At 33.1% G+C, this 21,481-nt stretch overlaps 1 protein-coding gene across 1 annotated transcript; it reads right to left on the bottom strand.

Moving 5' to 3' along the window:
- Positions 1-3,512: 3,512 nt before the first annotated feature.
- Positions 3,513-13,169, bottom strand: LOC128205933 (uncharacterized). The gene is made up of 10 exons (XM_052907997.1): positions 13,002-13,169; positions 12,117-12,281; positions 11,541-11,643; positions 8,528-8,587; positions 8,171-8,224; positions 7,358-7,417; positions 6,845-6,904; positions 5,937-5,996; positions 4,167-5,108; positions 3,513-4,075 (listed from the first exon to the last, which is right to left on the bottom strand). Exons 1-10 carry the CDS (start codon positions 13,167-13,169, stop codon positions 3,513-3,515), a joined length of 2,235 nt encoding a protein of 744 aa, XP_052763957.1.
- Between the last annotated feature and the right edge of the window lie 8,312 nt (positions 13,170-21,481).

Below are 21,481 nucleotides of genomic sequence, written 5' to 3'. Positions count from 1 at the left end.
AGCCGAAGCTGAGGTGAAATTAGCGAAAGGTATTTTGAGACAAACTGATGTTATCAGAGCACTTCAAACGTATTGAAACACGCCAACAATAGCAATAGGATTTAGTCCTAATCAGGTGATGATAGGCAGGAATGTTCGCACGTTTCTTCCATGTATGCCGGAAATCACTAGACCAAAATGGCATTGACGATCAAATGTTCAAAGAAACGACAAGAAGACAAAACAAACTTACGAACATTTCAACAATAAGAGATATTCTGCACGTACATTGCCATTATTGAATGAGGTCAAAAGGTCAGAATAAAACAAGACAATGAGAATAAATGGGAAAAACAAGGAACTGTTACCATTCCATTACAAGAAAGAAGATCAAACGTTGTAGATACTGAAAATGGAATATATACGAGAAATCGAAGGCATTTACAACAAATTCCGAACAGTGATTTTCATGAGCCTGACTAATCAAACGAAAAACAAAGTGAAAATTGTGTCACTGTTCCTTTTCAACAATCCTGGGAAACTCTAAGTAAACAAACAAATAAAACACAACATCCCAATATGCATACATAACTCGATCTGGGAGGGAGGTTAAACCACCACAGCGATATGGGAACTATTTTTAATGTTAGCAGTAATGGCATTCAGATTAAGTTCAACAGTCTCAGATATGACGTTATAATGGCTAATTAAGAAATGTTTTACTAGCAGTTTCGTTAATGTTTAGATTAGAACTTCACAAAAATTATTAGTGCTGTCTGTAATATGTGAACCTAAGGTTAACAATTTATGGCGGGAGATGTTTGGTATTTCATATACAATGTAGCCATGATTACTCAAAGCTGCTTATGAATATTAGACTCCGCCTACTGTCTTATGTTATTCCTATTACTGCTGCAGGCTTTTGTACATATACAGAGTTGTGTTTACTATCATGAGATGTATATCATGATTAAAGTATAGAACATGAAATTGTGTTTATATACACTGACCACCCAATTTCATTACAATTAGTCTGTTTTGATTTCAATTATTTATCAGTTAATTTATCTGGTGGTATTTTGTTAATCGTTTCTAACATAAGTTTGTTTTGATTCTGGTGTAGAATTAACAAGTGTTATATATTTTAGTAAAGCATGTGCATTAATGTCATACAGATTTCTAAGTTCATCAAACCTGAAGTAGTATGTTCATTTTAAATGAAGTCTTAAATTTGAAAATAAAAAGTTTGCTTGTCATCTTTGATACATGTAGTCCTCACACTAATGTTTCATTCAAACTACAGAAACCAAATGAGAAGTCGTTGCTGAATACCATGACGGTAAAGGTTAATGGCCCAAGAGAAGACCAAAAACAAATTGCTTCATTGAAACATTGACCATTCCATTGACACAAGTCGTCAGTAACATTTTGACCAGTTTGAACGACACACTGTTTTTTATTCATAAATCGCACATCCTTTTTATACTCGATTTCTAATATGTTAACGAAACTTTCTCTGGAAAAAAGTATTTCATGAAAGTTGATGGATATTTCACTAAGTTTCCTGAAAAAACAACAGACAAAAACACTAACCAAGTAACAGTACATTTTCCTTAATTTATTTTTTCAGGAAAATTAAAATAACAATACAAATTTCTATTTGTATATAAAGCAAACCCATTACAAAGAAATAATTGGGCCGACAGTTCCATTTATATCTCGATCAGCAATACATCATGTGATACCATATTTGTAGTTTCCAGCATAGTATTAACATTTCTAGTAGTTTTACACTACAGTATTTATGCGAAAAATTACAGAAACAAGCTCAGTAGCAAAACGTTTAAACATAAACACGGTTAAATGGCATTGGGTAAACGCCAAAACATAGAACATGAAAACAAAAAATCAAAAACAAGAAATATGGAAGAACAGAAGAAGACTCCAAACAAGCACATTGCATACATACTTTACATAAAAAACTAGGTATGTGTATCAAGGATTGTTAGGTACCGCCTTGGAACGGTCAGTAAAATGTAAATTTACTGGGGGTTTAAACCAGTTTAAGTGCACAAACCTCACTCTTATCACAACAATCCTAAATAAAGAAAAAACGCAAAAGGTAAATCTTATCAAAGTAGGCATTAACTTGAGGAAACTTAACAATAAAACAAATAATAATAAACTTATAGGTAAACCCCAAGTACTTCTATGATTAAAGATCCCAATTATATCTGCAGACGGAGGAATACAATTCAGAACACCTAATGCGAAAACTTTTCAAAGATACGATGCAGTCATTGTTTGAAACTATGAGCATCACACACAGCCTGCCTTATACATTAAAAGGTTTAAAACTGAGTGATCATAGAGTTTCATTATAAAAAGCATCATTGTACTAAAACTGGTAACGAATCAAGAAAACATTATTAAAAATAAAAGCGACATGTATTAGCTAATCTTTCCTTCCAAATGATTTGAAAATGTAAAATATTTGAAGAAAATGAAGTCACATGCCAAAACACACCGAGTCAGCCAAAAAAGGTTTTAAAGATAACATGAATTACATATATGCGTACAAAATATGTGGGTTTACATATCATATATAGGCAACAAATAGTTTGTACTCAAAACAATTAACATGTTGTAAATCAATTTATATCAAGGATTAATGAACAAGTATTAACAAGTTTCAATATGTGTACATGTCTCGGTGTATAAGAACTCCAAATTAGATGTTGACATACGAAAATGCACATGTGCCAGTTCAGAAGAACATTGGATGGTTACATAAGTATTACACATGTGCCATTTAGATGATCATTGAGTCGAGACGTAAAAATGCACATGCGCATGTGCCAGTTCAGAATAAAATTGGATGGTGAAATAAGATTTACACATGTGCCAGTAAAAATGAACATTAGTTGGTAAAATAAGACAATATGCATGTGCCAAGTCAAAAGAACATTGGATGGTGACATAAAAAGTACACATGTGTCAATTCAGGATCATATTGGATGGAACAACTTTTGACATGCTCAACAACAATATGGCTGTATTAAAAATGCAACCGGCAATAAAAACATTGATATTATACTATTACATGCAATTTGAAGATGTTATATATGCCAGTTCAAATGAAGTCGGTTAGGCTCAACAATATTAAAAAATATATAACACACGGGTAACAACACTGGCGATATTGAACGTGGCACTGACAAAATAAAACAAGGGTAAATCGAGAAGTGTCATTCGAGCAGCTTTTCGGATAAAACTGTTATGTCAAAATGGTAAGACATATTTATATATTATTCAAGATAAGATTGTTTTTGTCATGGCATTTGATTGATAACACTCGTAACAGAAAATATTTACCATCGGGCAATTATGAAACAAAGCCTATGTATATTAGTTTTTTTATCAGTGAAGGTCTTTTATCAATTATTCAATTGAGTTTATAATAAAACGATTTTATTTTCAAACAAGGGTACATTTGTTCTTTGCTTTGAAAGCAATAGCCTATCAATACCCTATCATTCAACTACCATTTCAGATTCATTGTTGTCGGTCTGATCTGATGTTCTATTTTCTGAGGCAGTTTGGGGAGGAATACGTTGTAGAAGTTCATTGATACCTATCTGCATCTGATTGACTGCATCGTGCAAACCTGCAATCTGTAGCTCATTCTTAACTTTTTTAAAGTTTTTAAGTTTAGAAATTCCTAAATTTTTCAAAATAGGAGCGATCGGGGAAACGATAGTAGTATTATTGGATGTGCATCCAACAATCATCCCTGTACAAACCAATTCTTCGGGGTATCGCCAACAAAACACCAATGCTCCTGAATCTCCAAATGTTGCAAAAGGTTTTTCGTTTGAAAATGATTCAACTTCGTACTGTTTTCGCAATACAATAGGTGGTATTTCGTCAAAAGTCTTTTCTCGGAAGGAGAAATAACCCATACCGTCAGAGGCACTGACAATTTTACCCATTGTAAACTTTGACTCCCTCCCATATTTGCAGCATTTAACATCCGGATAAAAATGCCTCTTTTCCAATATTTGTCCATATTCAAACGAGTACTCTTCTGTATCACCTGAAAAAAGGAAAGAAAATATTGTGAACATGTGAATGCGCCATGGTAATAATATTTAATGTTCGCTGATATGCAACTCAAATTTACATACCCTCAAAGTTGTGACCTTGAAACGAGGTACCAATGCCTTCAAATAGAAAACGACGCTCAATATTGAAAATAGCGACCTCAAAGCCAGCTTCTCGATCATTCCCTTCTTCATACATGGCAGAAATTAGTCGACCGATGTCTTCATTGCATGAGGAATGTATTCGAAACTCATTTTGCAAGCCCGTTGCAGTAAAACCTTTTTCCAACTTGCATTGCATGTACTCCTGATCATTTAGAAGGACATGAGCAGAGGTTATTCCACAAAGACCAAGAGAAGGTACTTCAACGAAACCACCGATGCTTCCTTCTTTATCAAATGTGTGCCGTCGAATACCTTCTCCGATGTTAATTGGACTGTTTAACCTCCAACACCCACCTTCCCTCACGTCAATAGCAATTCCATCGTAATTGTCGCGAAAGGGGGTTTCGTCAATTGGTACATAACCCTTCACGTCAACATACAAAACTAAACAGATGGTCGGTTCAATAACATGATTGCCTTTGTAACATTTTGACCTTACCGCACTACCGCTAACCATGCTTAAGTATCTATGTCTCTGCATAAGCAGTGTTTCATTTATTTCTATAGACGCTTTTAGTCTATATTCGTCACTGGCGTTCAGTCGATTTTGCTTGTTGCATTCAGAGTATATAACATCCCTTCCTTCATTGCTATAACAATGTAATGTGCGCTTTACGATGTTGTATTGGGCGAAATTTTCCAAATTAACATCGTCGTTCTTCACAGTAACAATAAACGTAACAGCGTGTGGTTCGCTCTTTGGATATTTATATGCAGCATAAACATCAAGAATATTTGGACCAAAAGACTTTATATCTACACATATTTCTTGCGTTTCTTTGTCCAATGAACAAAGGTCCTCTTCAGCCAAAAGATCATCTAGCCGTTGCTGGTTTGATCTCTTACAAGTGTCTGCACCCACTGCAATTAAGAACATACTTATTATATAATTCGATTTTTTATCATTATCAATGTCAACGACGTTGTCAAATAACAAAAGAGAAAAACACTAATTCTACTGATCAACACATGTCGCAAGAAAGAAGATGATAATAATTGAAAAGGCCCGTTCGGAACAAAGCTACATTCATATTTAACGTTTTTCTTGTCGATGTGTTTTTATTAGTTGTCATCTCCAAATAACTTGAAACACTTAGGCGACATTAATATACTGTAGTGATTATATATTGTCTATAACTGCGGCATATATGTAAACATTGTATCATCGGACTTCAGACACCGGCGGTGACAGTCAAACAGTTAGTTCATCATATGTTGATTATCCTACCGATATTATTCCGACATGATCACCAGAACAGGTGTCTCACATACCAGGGGCAGGTCAGAATCCGACTTAAAATAGGCACACTAGAATAAGCATTACAAAGAAAATACATTCCTTTCCCCGAGAAATATACACTATATCTATGTTTCTAAATGTTGAATAAATTAAAGCCTCAAGAAATGAGTTTCAAACTCTACAGTGACAATTTAGGGGCCAATTTAAATGAACTTCGTTACCAATGGATACTGTATTGGGCCGAAATACACAGGTTTTGCATTCGAGTCAATATCGGTAAGGGCTATTTGAAATTCAGATAAGTAGATTCTGGCTGTAGAAGACTTTACGTGAAGCTCATTTCTTCAAACTTACACGAATAGAGCCAGCATTGAATATTTTGTAATGTTCTTTTCTGCCGTTGCGTAAATGAATCCCCATATTATGAATACACTTACTGTCATACATACCATCGTTTACGCTTGGTTTCGACACATCAGTTTTCATAGAGTCTGACGGAGATGTATCATCTGTAATAAATCTGGTTTATCAATTGTTCGTACAAATCTGTGCATTGATTGATTGTACTACAATGAATCAATATTAAACTGATATTCGTTTACATCAGACATACTTAAATTCGTTATACATGTAAATAAAAACTATAACGCCGTATTTATTTTACTTTATCATTGAAATGGTTTGTGTCCTCATTATCTACTGATTTTTAACGTGCTGAATGTTTGATATGTTTATTGACCAAAAGTATTGTTTATATGTCGATTAGTCAATAAACGTTCAGGTTTTTCTGGTGAAGAATGCTACAGACATTTCTTGTTCGTACATATCTGTCCAAGCATATTTTGATAAACATTTGATTTATTTGCATCATCCTTTCGTCATTTACATTACTATTTTTATTAGAGATTTTACTTTATTGCCACGTATATGGTAAATGATTTAATGAGTTTTAATTTCAAAGCTCATTGAATATGTTTCAACATCTGTATTGTGTCATGTTTTCAACGTCTTTCTTCATAAATTCTGTCATTGCCCCAGTTTCTATAAGACATGGAGTAGCTCTTAATTTAACTATTTTATTAGTGTGAAGTGTGATAATTAATAAATGAATGACTTATATTTCATCTTCAAGAGGAATTCAAATGGTTGCTCATATTAAAGGATCTGAGACAAAATCATTGTTTTATTGTTTTATATGCCACAGCTAGACTCTTGCTTTGGACGAACATTAAGTGAAATTCATGATTTCAAACCTAAAGCACAATCTTAGAATCAGCATTAAGTTGTTATGTAAAGTGTTCCTTCTGTTGAATAAATGAATCACTTATATTATGAACACACACACTGTCATACTTACCAACGTTTAAGTTTGGTTCCAGCAAATCGAATTTCATAGAGTCTGCCAGAGATGTGGCATCTGTAATGAATTCAACAAACACCACGTATTTGATAAATACGTTAGATGATTAATTGATAATCCTTAAAAAATATAATTTGTTAAATCATTACGATATTTTGCTACTGTTGAAGGGTATTCAACTGATAATCGTAAGTAACAGATAAGTATATTTTAATCACTATTCAAAATTTATGGTTATTCCAAAAATTCAGTTTGCCGTCGGCAATTTAACTCTGAATGTACAAATCCGTTAAATATGTTTAATGGCCAGATGTATTGTTGATATGTCGATTTGCCAAAATACTTTCAGTAAAGAATACCAATGACTTCACTTGTCGTACAATGATTCATTTATGAAACCTTTCTTTTGTTAGAATCATCTTTCCGTCTTTTAAATGACCTTTTGCTTAATTTATACTATAATTTTAGGAGTGTTATCTTTACTTTTCAGCTAAAGGCACGAATTCATACCTCTGTGCTCTGCCATGGTTCCATCGCTTTTCTTTATTAAGTCTGTCATTGTCCCACTTCCTAATTGAAATGGAATAGCTGACGATATAAGAATTATATTGTTAGGCGTGAATTTTAATCTATTCACGCCCTATATTTTATGTTGATAAAAAATGACAAATGTATTATTTTATGGTTTTGAATGTAACCTTTGACTATTGAAGTTCGTTGCGTTAGGCTCACTTTTTTCACACAACAGAATCAGAATCAAAATGATGTGTAATGTTTTTTTTTTTTACTTATGTTGAATAAATAAATCCCAAATATAATGCTTAACAAGGTCTACGCTTGGTTCTGACAAATTGAATTGGTATTGAATGCAGATTAAATAATTCGTCACTTGATGAATAAATGCCACAAAGACCTCGTGTTTGTACAACTCTGTTCATTCTTTTTTTGATAACCTCAAATACATATTATTTAATAAATCATTTATATTTCGCCATGCACTACAGTGGATCATTATTCAGTCATGTCGAAAGCCACAGTCAAAATAACTAAAAAATGTATACAATACAAAGAACAGGTATTAGTTTACATTGATAAAAACAAAGACCCTAACGGCGACCCGGCGCGATAATTTTCTCGATACATCACCATCAAGTTTAAGCACTTCTGGTGCCGCCAGATCCTTTTACTGTAGGTATATCTTGGCCATTTATTCCTGATAAAACGGATGAAATATTATTAAAAAATACAAAATCTCTTTCAAACATATTACTCTTATATGATATATGTTAGAATTTATTTTTAATTTTAAAGCTTACTGCTTACCTCTGTTGTGTGCCATGGTTCCAACGTCTTTCTTCGTAAACTCTGTCATTGTCTCTGTTAAATAATAAAGCTCACGATATACTGATTTATAAGCGTTAAGTGTGAAACCTAATTAATAGATGTCTTATGTTTCATATTCAAGAGATAGTCAAATGATTGCGTATACTAACGGTCCTACAAAGGGATTTTTATGACTTTATATACTAGGCAGACTCTGGCTATTGACGAACTTTACCGGAAGCTTATTTTTTTAAACTTAAATATGGAATAAGAACAGCATTGGAATAATTTGTTATAAATTCTGATATTGAATAACTGAATCTCCCATATCAAAATCAGACTGACTGCCAAACTTACCAACGTTTGCGTTTGGTTCCGACAAATCAGTTTTCATAGAGTCTGCCAGAGATGTTGAGGCTGAAATAAATGCCATAAACGACACATGTTCGTACAAATAGGTTCATTCAATTATTGGATAAACATTAAATCAAAATACGTTTAGTAAGTATTTCTATATTTGGTCATTTGTATTACTGTGGAATACATACTAAAGAGGATAACTTTGTACTACAGTGGATCAAAATGCACTTCAGTGGATCAATGTGCACTACAGTGGATCAATATGTACTACGGTGGATCACTATGTACTACAGTGGATCACTATGTACTACAGTAGATCAATATGTACAACAGCGGATCAATGTGTACTACAGTGGTTCAATATGTACTACCGTAGATCAATGTATACTACAGTGGATCACTATGTACTACAGTGGATCACTATGTACTACAGTGGATCACTATGTACTACAGTGGATCACTATGTACTACAGTGGATCAATATGTACTACAGTGGATCACTATGTACTACAGTGGATCACTATGTACTACAGTGGATCACTATGTACTACAGTGGAATAATATGTACTACAGGGGATCAATGTGTACTTCAGTGGATTAATATGCCCTACAGTGGATGAATATGTACTACAGTGAATGAATATGCACAGCAGTGGATGGATATGTATTACAGTGGTTCAATATGTACTTAAGTTGATCACTATGCTCTACAATGGATCAATATGTCACTTATTCACATTAAATGACGTATATTGTTATAAACGAACAATATACATGTCCCAAACAAAGTTTGAGGTAAATTAAACTCCTTTATCACTAATTGTAGCAGTACCTGAGCAATTATCATTGTTTTGAGACTTCCTTAAAGGAATTGTATGCAGCGGTATTGGCTTCGGGGTAAGGGACAAATCTCTGTTTGGTGATACATAATTTGTATTTACAACTGGCATAACATATAAAGTGTTTTATAAGTAAGGGTGTTACTAAAATTATGTGAAGTCGATTTATGTACAATTGTAATGGGAATTAAAAAAAAATATTGTATATCAATGGCTCTATCTGGGAACACATGTTCAACTAAATTCAAATACTATCGCAACATGGTATTATAAGTATTGTGTATTACACTAAGTAAATGGTAAATGGTCAATACTGATACCCGAGTTTTGTTGGACGCTTGGAACCTTTATCGTGTTTGTCTATAAGGAGTCCAAATTTGCATGCATTTGAAACACTTTTGTTTCAGCAGTTAGTTAGTCAAAAAGAAACTCAACACCATTGTTGGTAAGAAATAGATATACTTCTTCTATTACTTTCTAATTTATTTTTGCTTTGCTTTCTTTCAAATTTGCTTTAAACTGACTATGACTGCATTAGGAATGAGTTTCATTTCCAAACAAGTTCTCAAGATCTTTAAAATTAATTACAATGCACTGTCAATGGGAAGATCAATATCTTTATCTAGCGGTAATAAAATGACAATCTGTATATTAATGATCTGGACCAAATTTGGCCAAGTAGGTTTCAAAGTCTATCTTGGTAAAGGACCATTAGACAATGATAAGTACTAACTCTAGTAGATATGCCCCTGTCTCTAAGTCTATTTACCTCTAACTGCGAAGTTAGACGGTACTTTCGTAATCAGTTTGTAAAATAACACTCAGGTTATAATATAAATGTCTGAAAAGTATATCGGTGAATAAACTGGTAAGTTGTTTGTTTTTAAGAACATAGTTAGCAATTATTCGTCTGTATTCAAAAATATCTAAATAATTAAACACATTTGTATTTCCTTCTATTTTGTTCCATAACACGGGGGTGGCTATTGTATTGTACCCTGTATCATGTCTTTTAAACATATGTCTTGTGTTGTATACTCACTTTCTACGTTTTGATCCAAGAATAATTCTTCAACCTTATACAACACGTGAATTTAAGGTTTCTGAAAATATCATTAAGTGTACTGGAGTTTTCGTTTTAGTTAGTGGACTCTTATTTCATCTGTGTCCTGCCGTATTGTTGTACACTTCCGCCGATTTTAAAACAAGAAGAAGTGTTCGTCATGTCAAGGTTAGAATTATATAATGCATTTTGAATGAAAGATGAACATTTTTCCGCAGAAAAAAATACTGGGGATGGGAATGTGTTCGATAAATAGTACTCAATATAATTTTAAGATTTTCAAGATGGGCTTTGAGCCATAGGTATTCGAGGTCATTGTATTCTTAATCAAATCTATATTTATCTCGCAATATTAATATATCCCACAATGTCTATCCATTTGTTTGGCTCCCAGAAAGGCTGTACATGTGAGTCGATATCAAAAATATCAGGATTAACATAGTCGTCTTAAAATATTGCGATGAAAATATATGTTACGCCTTCAAACGTTGAAACAAATAAAGGGCTACTGCGAATTTGACCAAAATTTCATATTTTCTCACTTGGAGAAATCGTTAGATGAGATTACCGGACAATTGGTGGTAAATGTAAACGCGTAAGCACGATAATTGTAAACAAAATAGCATACGTTGTATTTAGGTTTGTTGATAGAATGCAAAGCTTTTTCTTGCACCCTACTCTTACCCGATCATCACATGAATAAAGTACCATTATAATAAACCATGATAATTTGTAAACTGAAACTTAACATCAGAACGTACACAAATCAGTGACTTAACTAAGAGCAAATGAGAAGTACTGAATACATTTTTAAGGAAATATGAAGTGTGCTATATCATTCTTTTACAAAAAATTGTTAGGATAAATGGAATTATTAAAAGGCAGAAGGCAAATATTTCTTAACATGATAATATGTAATTGTTAGGATAAATGGAATTATTAAAAGGCAGAAGGCAAATATTTCTTAACATGATAATATGTTAAATATCTCATAATATTAATCACCAACTTGCTTTACAATTTAACAACTCAAACAAAGCAATAGTATGCACTTGAAACTTGATCTTAGTTTAAATAAATGCACATGAATTTGTGTGATGTAGCATACCTTGCGGTACTCCGGAGTCCTCCGAGTCATTGTCAGCTAAGCCGTCAGGCTCTTGAATGTTTGGTATTGCTATAACCACATCAATGTGGTCTCTTGGAAGCAACTGTAATGTACAATCAAAATATAGGAAGAATGCCTGCTAAAAAGCTTATACACTTGGGTACAATCGGTGTAATTGACATATTTAAATGATGGTAGGAGTTTGCTTATGTTTTGGAAAGGCATTCATTATTTTGTGAATAACACTGCTAAAGTCATGGACTAGAATTAACGTATTGTTTCATTAATACAATACTAGCTTCATAACAAATTTAACATGTGTTTAACATGAATGTTTTCATTAATTGATCACTGTATGGATGGATATTATGTATAATATTTAATAACGTGCATGCTTGAGGTATCATTATGTTTAAAAAGCGTATATAAATTGTATTGAAAATGACGTGTAGTATTCCTTATTAGATATACGATATAAAAGGACAAACTTTCAACATGTTTTTGGATGCAAACAAGCTAAACTATAGTTATTCAAACATTAAGGTGCATAAAAAGAGTAAGAATTGTAACAATTACTTTTGTTTTCGCTTGTCCTGTTGTTGAAAATGACAGGTCCTTGTAAGGACATGCCCCTGTCTCATCGATGACATCGCAATGTGTGGACATGCTCTGTGCCTCATTTCCAAGCAGTGCGATTTGGACAGGTGGATTGTCGTTGGACAAGTATTCGTCTCTCTTCCTCTTCAATGAAGGTTTCTACATGAAATGTGTTAATAACAAAGTGGTATATATATATATATATATATATATATATATATATATATATATATATATATATATATATATATATATATATATATATATATATATATATATATATATATATATCCAGATAATAACATTCGGCCTGATGACATATATAAGAGCCGGAAACGTGGATAACATGATAATTCAAGTGTGGCAGGATGCATACAATAAAGTAGCAGCATTAAAGGATTGTAAACATGTTAAAACACAAATAATTAGGGGAAAATAACTGAAATAAACAAAGCCTTCAAATATTACCGTAAAGATTATTACCTCTGTCAGGATTTCCTTTGGATAGGTCAAGAGTAAAGGGAAATAGCTTTCATACTCTGTGCAGTTTACCACAAGATCAAGCGTGCCATTCAAATCCAGGTTTTTAAACGATGTTACGTCTTCATAGCCTTCTGCCATAAAACACTTCGCAACCTCGAAGTGGTTAGTACACCACAGTTCAGCTCGGGTGTTTTTCCACGAAGGTCTGCCGTACCGATGCAATTCACATATCTTGTCTCTAAAGTCTTCACATATTCGATTTGGACATGGTCTATACTGTTTAGTTTCAGTATTGTGAAATTTGCAATTTTGTTTATGTGAACATAGTCCCCTTGTAGGGCAACGAAAAAGGTTTGCTGTCATGCACATGGTACATATTGCCACACGACTCTGCCCCTTATCCGCCAGTATGGATGAGAGTATATTTCGTTGTGTTTCGAAACTGCCATGCTCAGCAAGATTCCGTAGCCCGTAAGTTGGCGCGAGGAGGTATTTTAACCAGTATTGACTGTCTTCCTCAATTTCCACAATTGTCTTATAGAAGGCCATCTTTATATGTCACTGTTATTCAAAAGTAGAGATGTGAAAAGGCTTCATGGCATTTACTATAATATAAACTGTCGGTGTCGATGTAATTTTGCGTGCGGCTAAATCCGAGGAAATAGAAACTGTTCAGTCTTGCAAAAACGGTGATTTAGATCCTTATAATCGAGGAATTGAATTTATCATAAATCAACTGCCGTCTATTCTTTTCAAAACAAATGAATACGGTCCATAAAATGATGAGTACGATAGTTAGTTTGTACCAAAACCAAACTAGAGAATAATTTATAAAGTAACATTTTAACGATAAAACGATTTGAACTATACTTTGGACTTTTGTCTAGATTACTAAGATGTTTTTGCTTCGTTTCGAAAGCTTGTCTTTACCAGTAAAAGATAACTAGACAAGATTGATATATTGCAAGTAGAACATGATACTGCAACATTCTTCCATTATACACAATATAAGCTCTATTGTTTATACCTATTGTGAGTTCAAAAAGAACTCGACAGCAGATATTCATGTACGCGATTCAAAATATGTTAAGCGTAACAAGTTTAAGTATCGTATTTCTTTTAGATACAGTATATGGTAAAATTTAGTTTAAAAAACAAAACAAAAATGTTTATTGTTAAATGATTTAAGATGATATATCGAACGTATAATCATATTTAGCGATATAACATAGTATCGTAAAATATATCAACTTAAGCAAACATTCAATAACTGATTAATGATTAAAATTACCTTTTAATCCAGAAGTATTGAATTGTACACATATCTTGTGGCTGTGAAAGGCCACACACAATTAGGTAATGCGACACACGCACTGTGAACGGGGTTTAAAATTATCGCCCCTAGTAGTGTTAAAGGAAGTTAAACATAAATAATAAACAATGACAATGCATTGGATTCATAAAATTCATAATGTACCGTACATCGTACATTAAAATTCAAGGATACAATGTGATCAGAAATGACCGGAACAGATAAGGTGGTGGAGTATGCGTATACGTTAATAAAGATCTGGCGTTCACCGAAATACGGGATCTAGAAACGGACAATCTTGAAGCAGTTTGGGCTGATATTTCATTACCAAAAACCAAACCTATCTTAATAGGCTCATGGACCGACTAAACAAACAGATTTTGTTGATATTTTTGTAAATGTTTTATCTATGGTTAGGTCTGACACAGAAAGGTACATCCTAGGTGATTTTAATATTTGTATGTTTGGAAAGAAATCAGCTCTTTTTAAAAGGTTTGAACAAGTTCTAAATATCTTTAATCTGAAACAGATCATTAATGACCCTACCAGAATCTCGGAGTCATCCTCTTCTGTGTTCACATTTGCCTGTATTTTGTACGCGTAAAACACAGAAAGTGACGAATAATATGCATAATAATGTTGTTATAACAACTTTGAAACATTACAGTGTAGATAATTTTATTCATAAACTCAAACTTTGCGATTGGTCAAACATGTTTATTTCAAAAAATGTAGATTCAAATAAAGATTCATGGCTATCTTTTAAAGAAAAAATTCTGTCAGTTTTGAACACTGTTGCTACTGTAAAGGAAGTCAGACTGAAACAAAGAAGTGAACCATGCCTAGATTCTAACATTCTGGAACTCATCAGTCAAAGAGATGCTTTTTATTTCAAATTCAAAAAATACAAACAGAAGGAGATGTTAGATAAATATCGTTTTTACCGAAACCTTGTTCAGAAAGAAGTCATTAAGGTCAAATCAGAGTATATGTCAAACAAGCTAGAAGAAAATAAAAATGATCCAAAAAAGCTGTGGTCAGAGTCAAAAAATCTTGGATATAGTAGTAAAAGTAAATCTTCTCCAAATACTGTTTTGAATATTGATGATGAAATTTGTTTTGAACCATGTAAGATTGCAAATCATTTTAATATTTTTTTTACTAGCGTAGCCTCAACTTTAGTAAAAAAATCTACCTTTGCCCTTCAATTTGTTTAAATATGCGCCTATCTGTTTTAAACGATTTTATAAAGATAGAAATCCTGACTCTGTTTAATTTAAACTTCACACTGTTAGTGAAGAATACATTTACAAGGAACTATGTAATCTAAATTGTTCAAAAAGCACAGGGTTAGATAATATTCCTGCAAGATTGTTTTAAAGATGCTGCATCATTTTTAAAGATACCAGTTATATTTCTGCTAAACAGCTCTATCACAAGTAACATTGTACCATCTGAACTCAAAAATGCTAAAGTTCAACCATTGTTTAAGAAAAACAACAGATCTGATGTTTCAAACTATCGACCTGTAAGTATACTATGTATAGTTTCAAAAATCTTAGAAAGAGTTATATACACCCAACTAGAATCTTTTCTTGTTAAACAGGGATTATCATACGAACTTCAGAGTAACTTTTCAACTGACTCCTGCCTAATTCATTTGACTGACCATATAAAACAACAAATCTAAAGGTCTATATACAGGGATGATTATGTTGGATTTCCAAATAAACGTTTTATACTGTAGATCATACAATTCTTTGTCAGAAGTTAAAAGAAATTGGTGTGGATTCAATTGAGTGGTTTCAATCATATTTATCTAGACATAAACAAGTTGTCAATGTAAATAAAACTACGTCTGAATTCATGAACATCTCTTGTGGCGTTCCTCAAGGAAGCATACTTGGACATTTGCTGTTTTTATGCTATGTCAATGATATGAGTTTAAGCATAAGTGAAAGATGTAAATTAATATTATATGCAAATAAAACTACGTCTGAATTCATGAACATCTCTTGTGGCGTTCCTCAAGAAAGCATACTTGGACCTTTGCTGTTTTTATGCTATGTCAATGATATGAGTTTAAGCATAAGTGAAACATGAAAATTAATATTATATGCAGATGATAGTACTATCCTTTTCGCACTAAAAGATCCTTCTGTTATTAGTAATGTACTCGGCAAGGAACTTGAACACTGTAGTAAGTGGTACGTTGACAACAAACTGTCTTTGCATCTTGGGAAAAACAGAATGTATTTTATTTGGATCTAAAAGGAAACTTAAGTTGATAGCTTCAATGTAAACTGCAATGGTCATATCATATCATATCAAAATCTAAAAAAGCCTCGGCTTTCAGTGATCTTGGATGGCTTAATATAGAAAATAAGATAAAGCAACTCAGACTTAACCATGTGCATACACTCTTTAATAGTAAATGCCCATCATACTTACATGAAGATTTTACTTTAGTCTCATCCACACATTCTTACAACAGTAGACATAGTGCTGGAAATTTTGAAGTGTCGCAGATTGACAGTTTTATATCAAATATTTTCTTTCATCAAGCAATCCAGGACTGGAACAGTCTTCCACTTAAGTTAAAAGAATTGAAAAATAATAATACTTTTAAAAAAGAAATGACATCACATCTCATTGCTGGTATGAAGTGTGCAGAATTAGAAGATTTTCTATTTTATTAATTGTTATTCATTTCACCTTGCATATCTGTACTAAGATTTTTGTCATATTATGCTAAAGTGTCATATAGTTTTTACAGTCGGTTGCAATACATTGTATAACTGTAAAAGAATTACGATCTCAAAAATTAATAATTCTTTAACTAGTCAGAGTACATGTATGTTATGTTTTGTATAATAAACCCTAATTTAAACAGTTCACAACTGAGATCTTGGCAAATAATTATTTTTGTCATAAGGACCCCATTGGAAAAAAATTGAATAACTTGAAAGGGTTATCCTGTGTTATATATTTATTACATTGAATTAAATCTTTATTAACGTACGTACATGTATCCAATGCATTATAATGTTGTTGTGATTTAGCAAAAGATATCAACCCTTATACGTTGTTAACCAGTCTGTGATATAACTTTATGAAATGTTCCACAAGACAAGTTTTTGTTTTGCTTACATCTTGTCTGGTTAATGAAAACTCCGGAATCAATCTATTCTGGTTTATGTGTAATGATTTAGATGTTGTAAGCACTATATTGTCACTTCTGAACTCACCTCTTATGACCTTTGAACATTATTTATTAAGAAACCGACAAATGTAATTGGGGTGAAATGCGCAGAACAGAGTAACAGTATTTTTAGTGTCCTTTAGTATCCCCCATTTTTAAGAGATACAATTTAAATATATTGTACATACATATGAACAAATCAATAATACATTATACAGTCAAACCTCCTTATGTCGACGTCGGATAAGTCGACTTTCCGGTTATGTCGACTTTTTTCCGGTCCCGAATTTATTCCTTTTTATTCTTTATAAAATAAATCTGTTTGTGTCGATTTTTTATCTCGTATTTTCGCTATGTCGACCACTTTTTTCAGCCCCAGTGGTCGAATTTCACACATTTCCTATATTCTTTATGTCGAACTGTAGAAAGAATGTTAATTGAAAAAGTTAAGTCGTACCACCTAAACAAAATACTTGCCGAAAGAAAAACACAAGTAGTTGTATGTTTTCGACAGATGCTATATAAATTTGAAACAATCATACATATGTATGTTATTTAATTTAATAAGTTGTTATTTTAATGAAAAAAGTCCGCTAAAATATTTTCCGGTATTTGAATGCCATATCTTGTCCAGTGGGTGTAAGCCATCCCATTGAAAACAAAACTCCTTTTCCATTAAGACAAAGGATAAAAGATATTCAGTGATTTTTTTTTTATAATTCTCAATTTCTTCTATTTTTTCAACGCAAAAAGATATTATTTGCACATTATACATTTACAAGAGGGACCTGTCCAGGTGCGGATCCGCCTTCTAAATTCCAGGTAGTTTTGGGAGCACCTAATTTCCTTTGGGATGCTGTTCCATACCTGACTGGCCCCAAAGCGGAATGAGTTTTTCCCATATTTCCCATCTTACTGATGGAATGTCTACACAGTTTTCGTATCTCAGATTAAAATGACATGTTTTAAAAGTTACACGGTTTTGAACATATTCTGGTGAGATACCGTACAGATATTTGTAAGTTTCAATAGCAATGTATCTTACCCTACTCAAATGTAATGTTGGCAATTGAACTTTATGAAGAAGTCTATCGATAGTAATGGTGTTATCATCAATTTTTTAAAGCTCTGTATTGAATCTTTTCCAATTTTTCTGTGTTGGTCTTGCTACAAATGCCAAATGCCAATGCCAAACGACAAGACAGTGGTTGGAATTTGATCTGATAAAAGATTTAAAGATAATAGGCTTAGTATTGGTTGTCAAAAATTAGCTTAGCTTTGAAGAATATTCAAATGCTTAGCTGCTTTTTTGCACATTTAAGAAATCTGGGCATCAACATTTAATAAACTATCTACCTCAACACCTAAAAGTTTCACTTGCTCTTCACAAACAATGGTGTGATTTAGTATATTGAATTGTTTTCAGACCTTGAGCCAACTGAAATTTCCTGAATTTTGTAAGGGTTAGGCTGCATTTGGACGGAAGTAAACCAGTTTATCAAAATGTTACTTTCTTTTTCAAGAGTGGTCTTAACAACATCAGGATTTTTATCACACACTGAAAGAGGATTACCATCTGCATACTTATACAAAGCTGCATTATTGATAAAGTTGAAGATGTCGACACGCGTTAAACGTCTGCTGTTCCAACATGGCTTCGGATACGCCTGGATTGCCCAGGAAATAGGACAAGTAGACATGTTCATAAAACTGTTCACGGACAGGTTGACGGACACTTATAATCAAAAGACTATGGCGGATATCAATAGTTCCCCAAAAGCTTTGTGTTATAGACTGTTTAAATCAGCACTGACGCCAGAGACATACATTTCTGCATCAATACCGTTTCAATACAAAAGGATATTAGCCAATTTTAGATGCTCAAGTCATGCTCTAAATATTGAAATAGGGTGACATCAAAATATTGAAAGAGATTTCCGATTCTGTTCATATTGTCTCAATCGAAATGTGTATGTTGTAGAAAATGAAATACATTTCCTTATTGATTGCCCTTTGTATGATGAATTAAGAGCAACATATTTATTGAATATAGAAAATATTGTTAGCAGTGAACGCCGTTTTGTTAAATTGATGGCTAACGACAGTATCACTTCTATTTTTGCATTATCTAAGTTCTTAAAATCATCATTTGAATTACGAGAGGTCTACATAAATAGTATTAATAAGATATATGTGTTATAAAATATTCTGTTTAAAACTTACATATTATATATATATATCATTTCCATTGATTTGTTTAATTTATACAACTGTAAATTGTGCATACCTTTATATTATATGAAATCATGTACATCACTTTTTGAACACTGTATATTTGTATTTTGGGCCGGTGGCCTTATGCATTACAAATAAATCACTATTGTATTGTATTGTATTGTATTAGGAAGATGTTGAAAACTAAAGGCCGTAATATTGATCCTTGTGGTACGCCTTTCAGGATGGAGTCCCACTCAATGGTGATTTAACCGAGTTTGACACGTTGCTTTCTGTTTGTAAGATAGCTGTGCATAAGTTTACATGCTGGGGCTGAGATACGGTATGCATTAAGCTTATCTAAGATGAGATCATGTGGCAAGTAGTCGAATGCTTTTAAGAGGTCCATTAAAACTGCGTCTACATATTTGTTCTCATCAATAGCTTTTCACCAGTCTTCTATCAGCCTTTATAGGTTAGTTTGACATCAAAATGTTGTTTTGAATGATGCCAGGAAAGGATGAAAAATGTTATCAAAATGACTAATCAGTTGCTCACTTATGACACGTCCATATAGTTTGAACATTGATGGTAAAATACTGACTAGTTCTTTTCAATAAAGTGGTCATTTTTCTTGAAAATAGGGGTTATTTGGAAGTGATCATTGGCTAATAATTTCATTGGCTATGTTTCGGATGGGAAACTGTAAAGTATCTTTGCCAGCAAAGATGATTTTGGGAGGAATCAGACCTATACCAGTTGCTTTTTGGTGGATTTAACCTGTCAATGTATTTTCAAATATCTTTATCGGTGACAGGGGTGAAGTGAAAGTCAGGTGAGATTTGGCTGTTTTCCTTTATTTTGTCAAGACTAGGGTGTTTATCCTTAAGCTGAGTCCCAGATATTCCAATATTTTCGGCTATATTAATGTAAAATGAATTAATTTTATTGGCAACCAGCTTTTGATCAGAAACCAAATTCCAAATGTTGTCTTTGAGTTTTATTGAGTATCTGATATATTTGTAGGTTTCAGTGAGAGAAAGTGCTTAATTGTCGGCCAGAAGTACTTAGATTTGGGTCATCCATTACACCGCTCTTGGAAATAAATACATGTAGCTATAGATTGTCTTTTCACCTTGGTTTTGAGATTTCTGGACTTAGTGTAGTTTAACCAGTTGGCCATGTTCTGATTTCTGTTATGGGTGTTTCTTTCTTGTAAATTAGTTTGCGGTACCTAGAGTTCATATAAGGTGGTGGATCCCTTTTTGGGGGATTTCTGTTTTTACTGGGGCATGCTCGTCAATAACCTGTTTCAATAGGTATTCGTGAGCTCAATAAATATCGTCCATGTCCTCAAAGATATAGGCAAGATGGAACGATACACGAGAAAGATGTTCATTAAATGATTTTTTTATCGATGTTTTTGCATGACCTGAAAGTGACCTTCTTTTTCTTAAATGGCTCACATTGTTCTCTTAAACTAGTAGCTATGAGCTTGTGATAGTCGCCTAGGCCGCAATTAAAGTTAACAGTTTTACACATGAAATACTTTGCATGAGTATGACATCAATAAGTACTGGCCTGCACTTTTACATACAACATGTAGGTTCAGAGATAATATTTTCCAGGCTAAAGTTATCACAAATGGTATGAAGAGGCTTACATTTTTCCCTCTTCAGTAAGTCATAATTCAAGTCTCTTATGCAGATTATATGTTCAAAAATTATCAGCATTTTGTCCAAACACTTGAAAGTATAATTTTCAAACTCTGGATCTGACATCGACGGTTTTCGATTAAAGCACAGAATACCCCGCGTCCGCCTCTGGAATGACAGCTCGTAGCAAAAACACTCAAGTTGATCATTTTCCTTATCCCTGCGGCATTTTAAGGGGCGATCAGCACGGGTGAAGGCCATCAGTCCTCCACCAGGCAGTTGCGATTTCGTCTTTCTAACTTATATCCGTCTGCAATGAATTGGTTGTTGTTGAAACTCTCATCCAATTTGGGTTCAGCAATAACGAGCAGATCTGAAATTTATCATCAAGGATTGTACGAATTTCATAGAATTTGTACCGTTTGCTGTTAATATTTAGGTAGCTCAGCACCGGATTTATTGTTTTCATTTCTGAGGG

This window comes from Mya arenaria, chromosome 10, assembly GCF_026914265.1.
Source record: "Mya arenaria isolate MELC-2E11 chromosome 10, ASM2691426v1".
NCBI lineage: Eukaryota > Metazoa > Mollusca > Bivalvia > Myida > Myidae > Mya > Mya arenaria.
The sequence above is the reverse complement of the archived record's forward strand: the minus strand, read 5'-3'. Positions and strand labels throughout refer to the sequence as shown.

Coding starts and splice junctions, on each gene's coding strand:
- LOC128205933 (XM_052907997.1), bottom strand. CDS start 13,169: ATGGCCTTCTATAAGACAATTGTGGAAATTGAGGAAGACAGTCAATAC. Junction 5,109..5,936: donor GAAACCAAGCGTAAACGATG/GTATGTATGACA, acceptor TCTTAATTGCAG/TGGGTGCAGACACTTGTAAG. Junction 4,076..4,166: donor TCAAGGTCACAACTTTGAGG/GTATGTAAATTT, acceptor TCCTTTTTTCAG/GTGATACAGAAGAGTACTCG.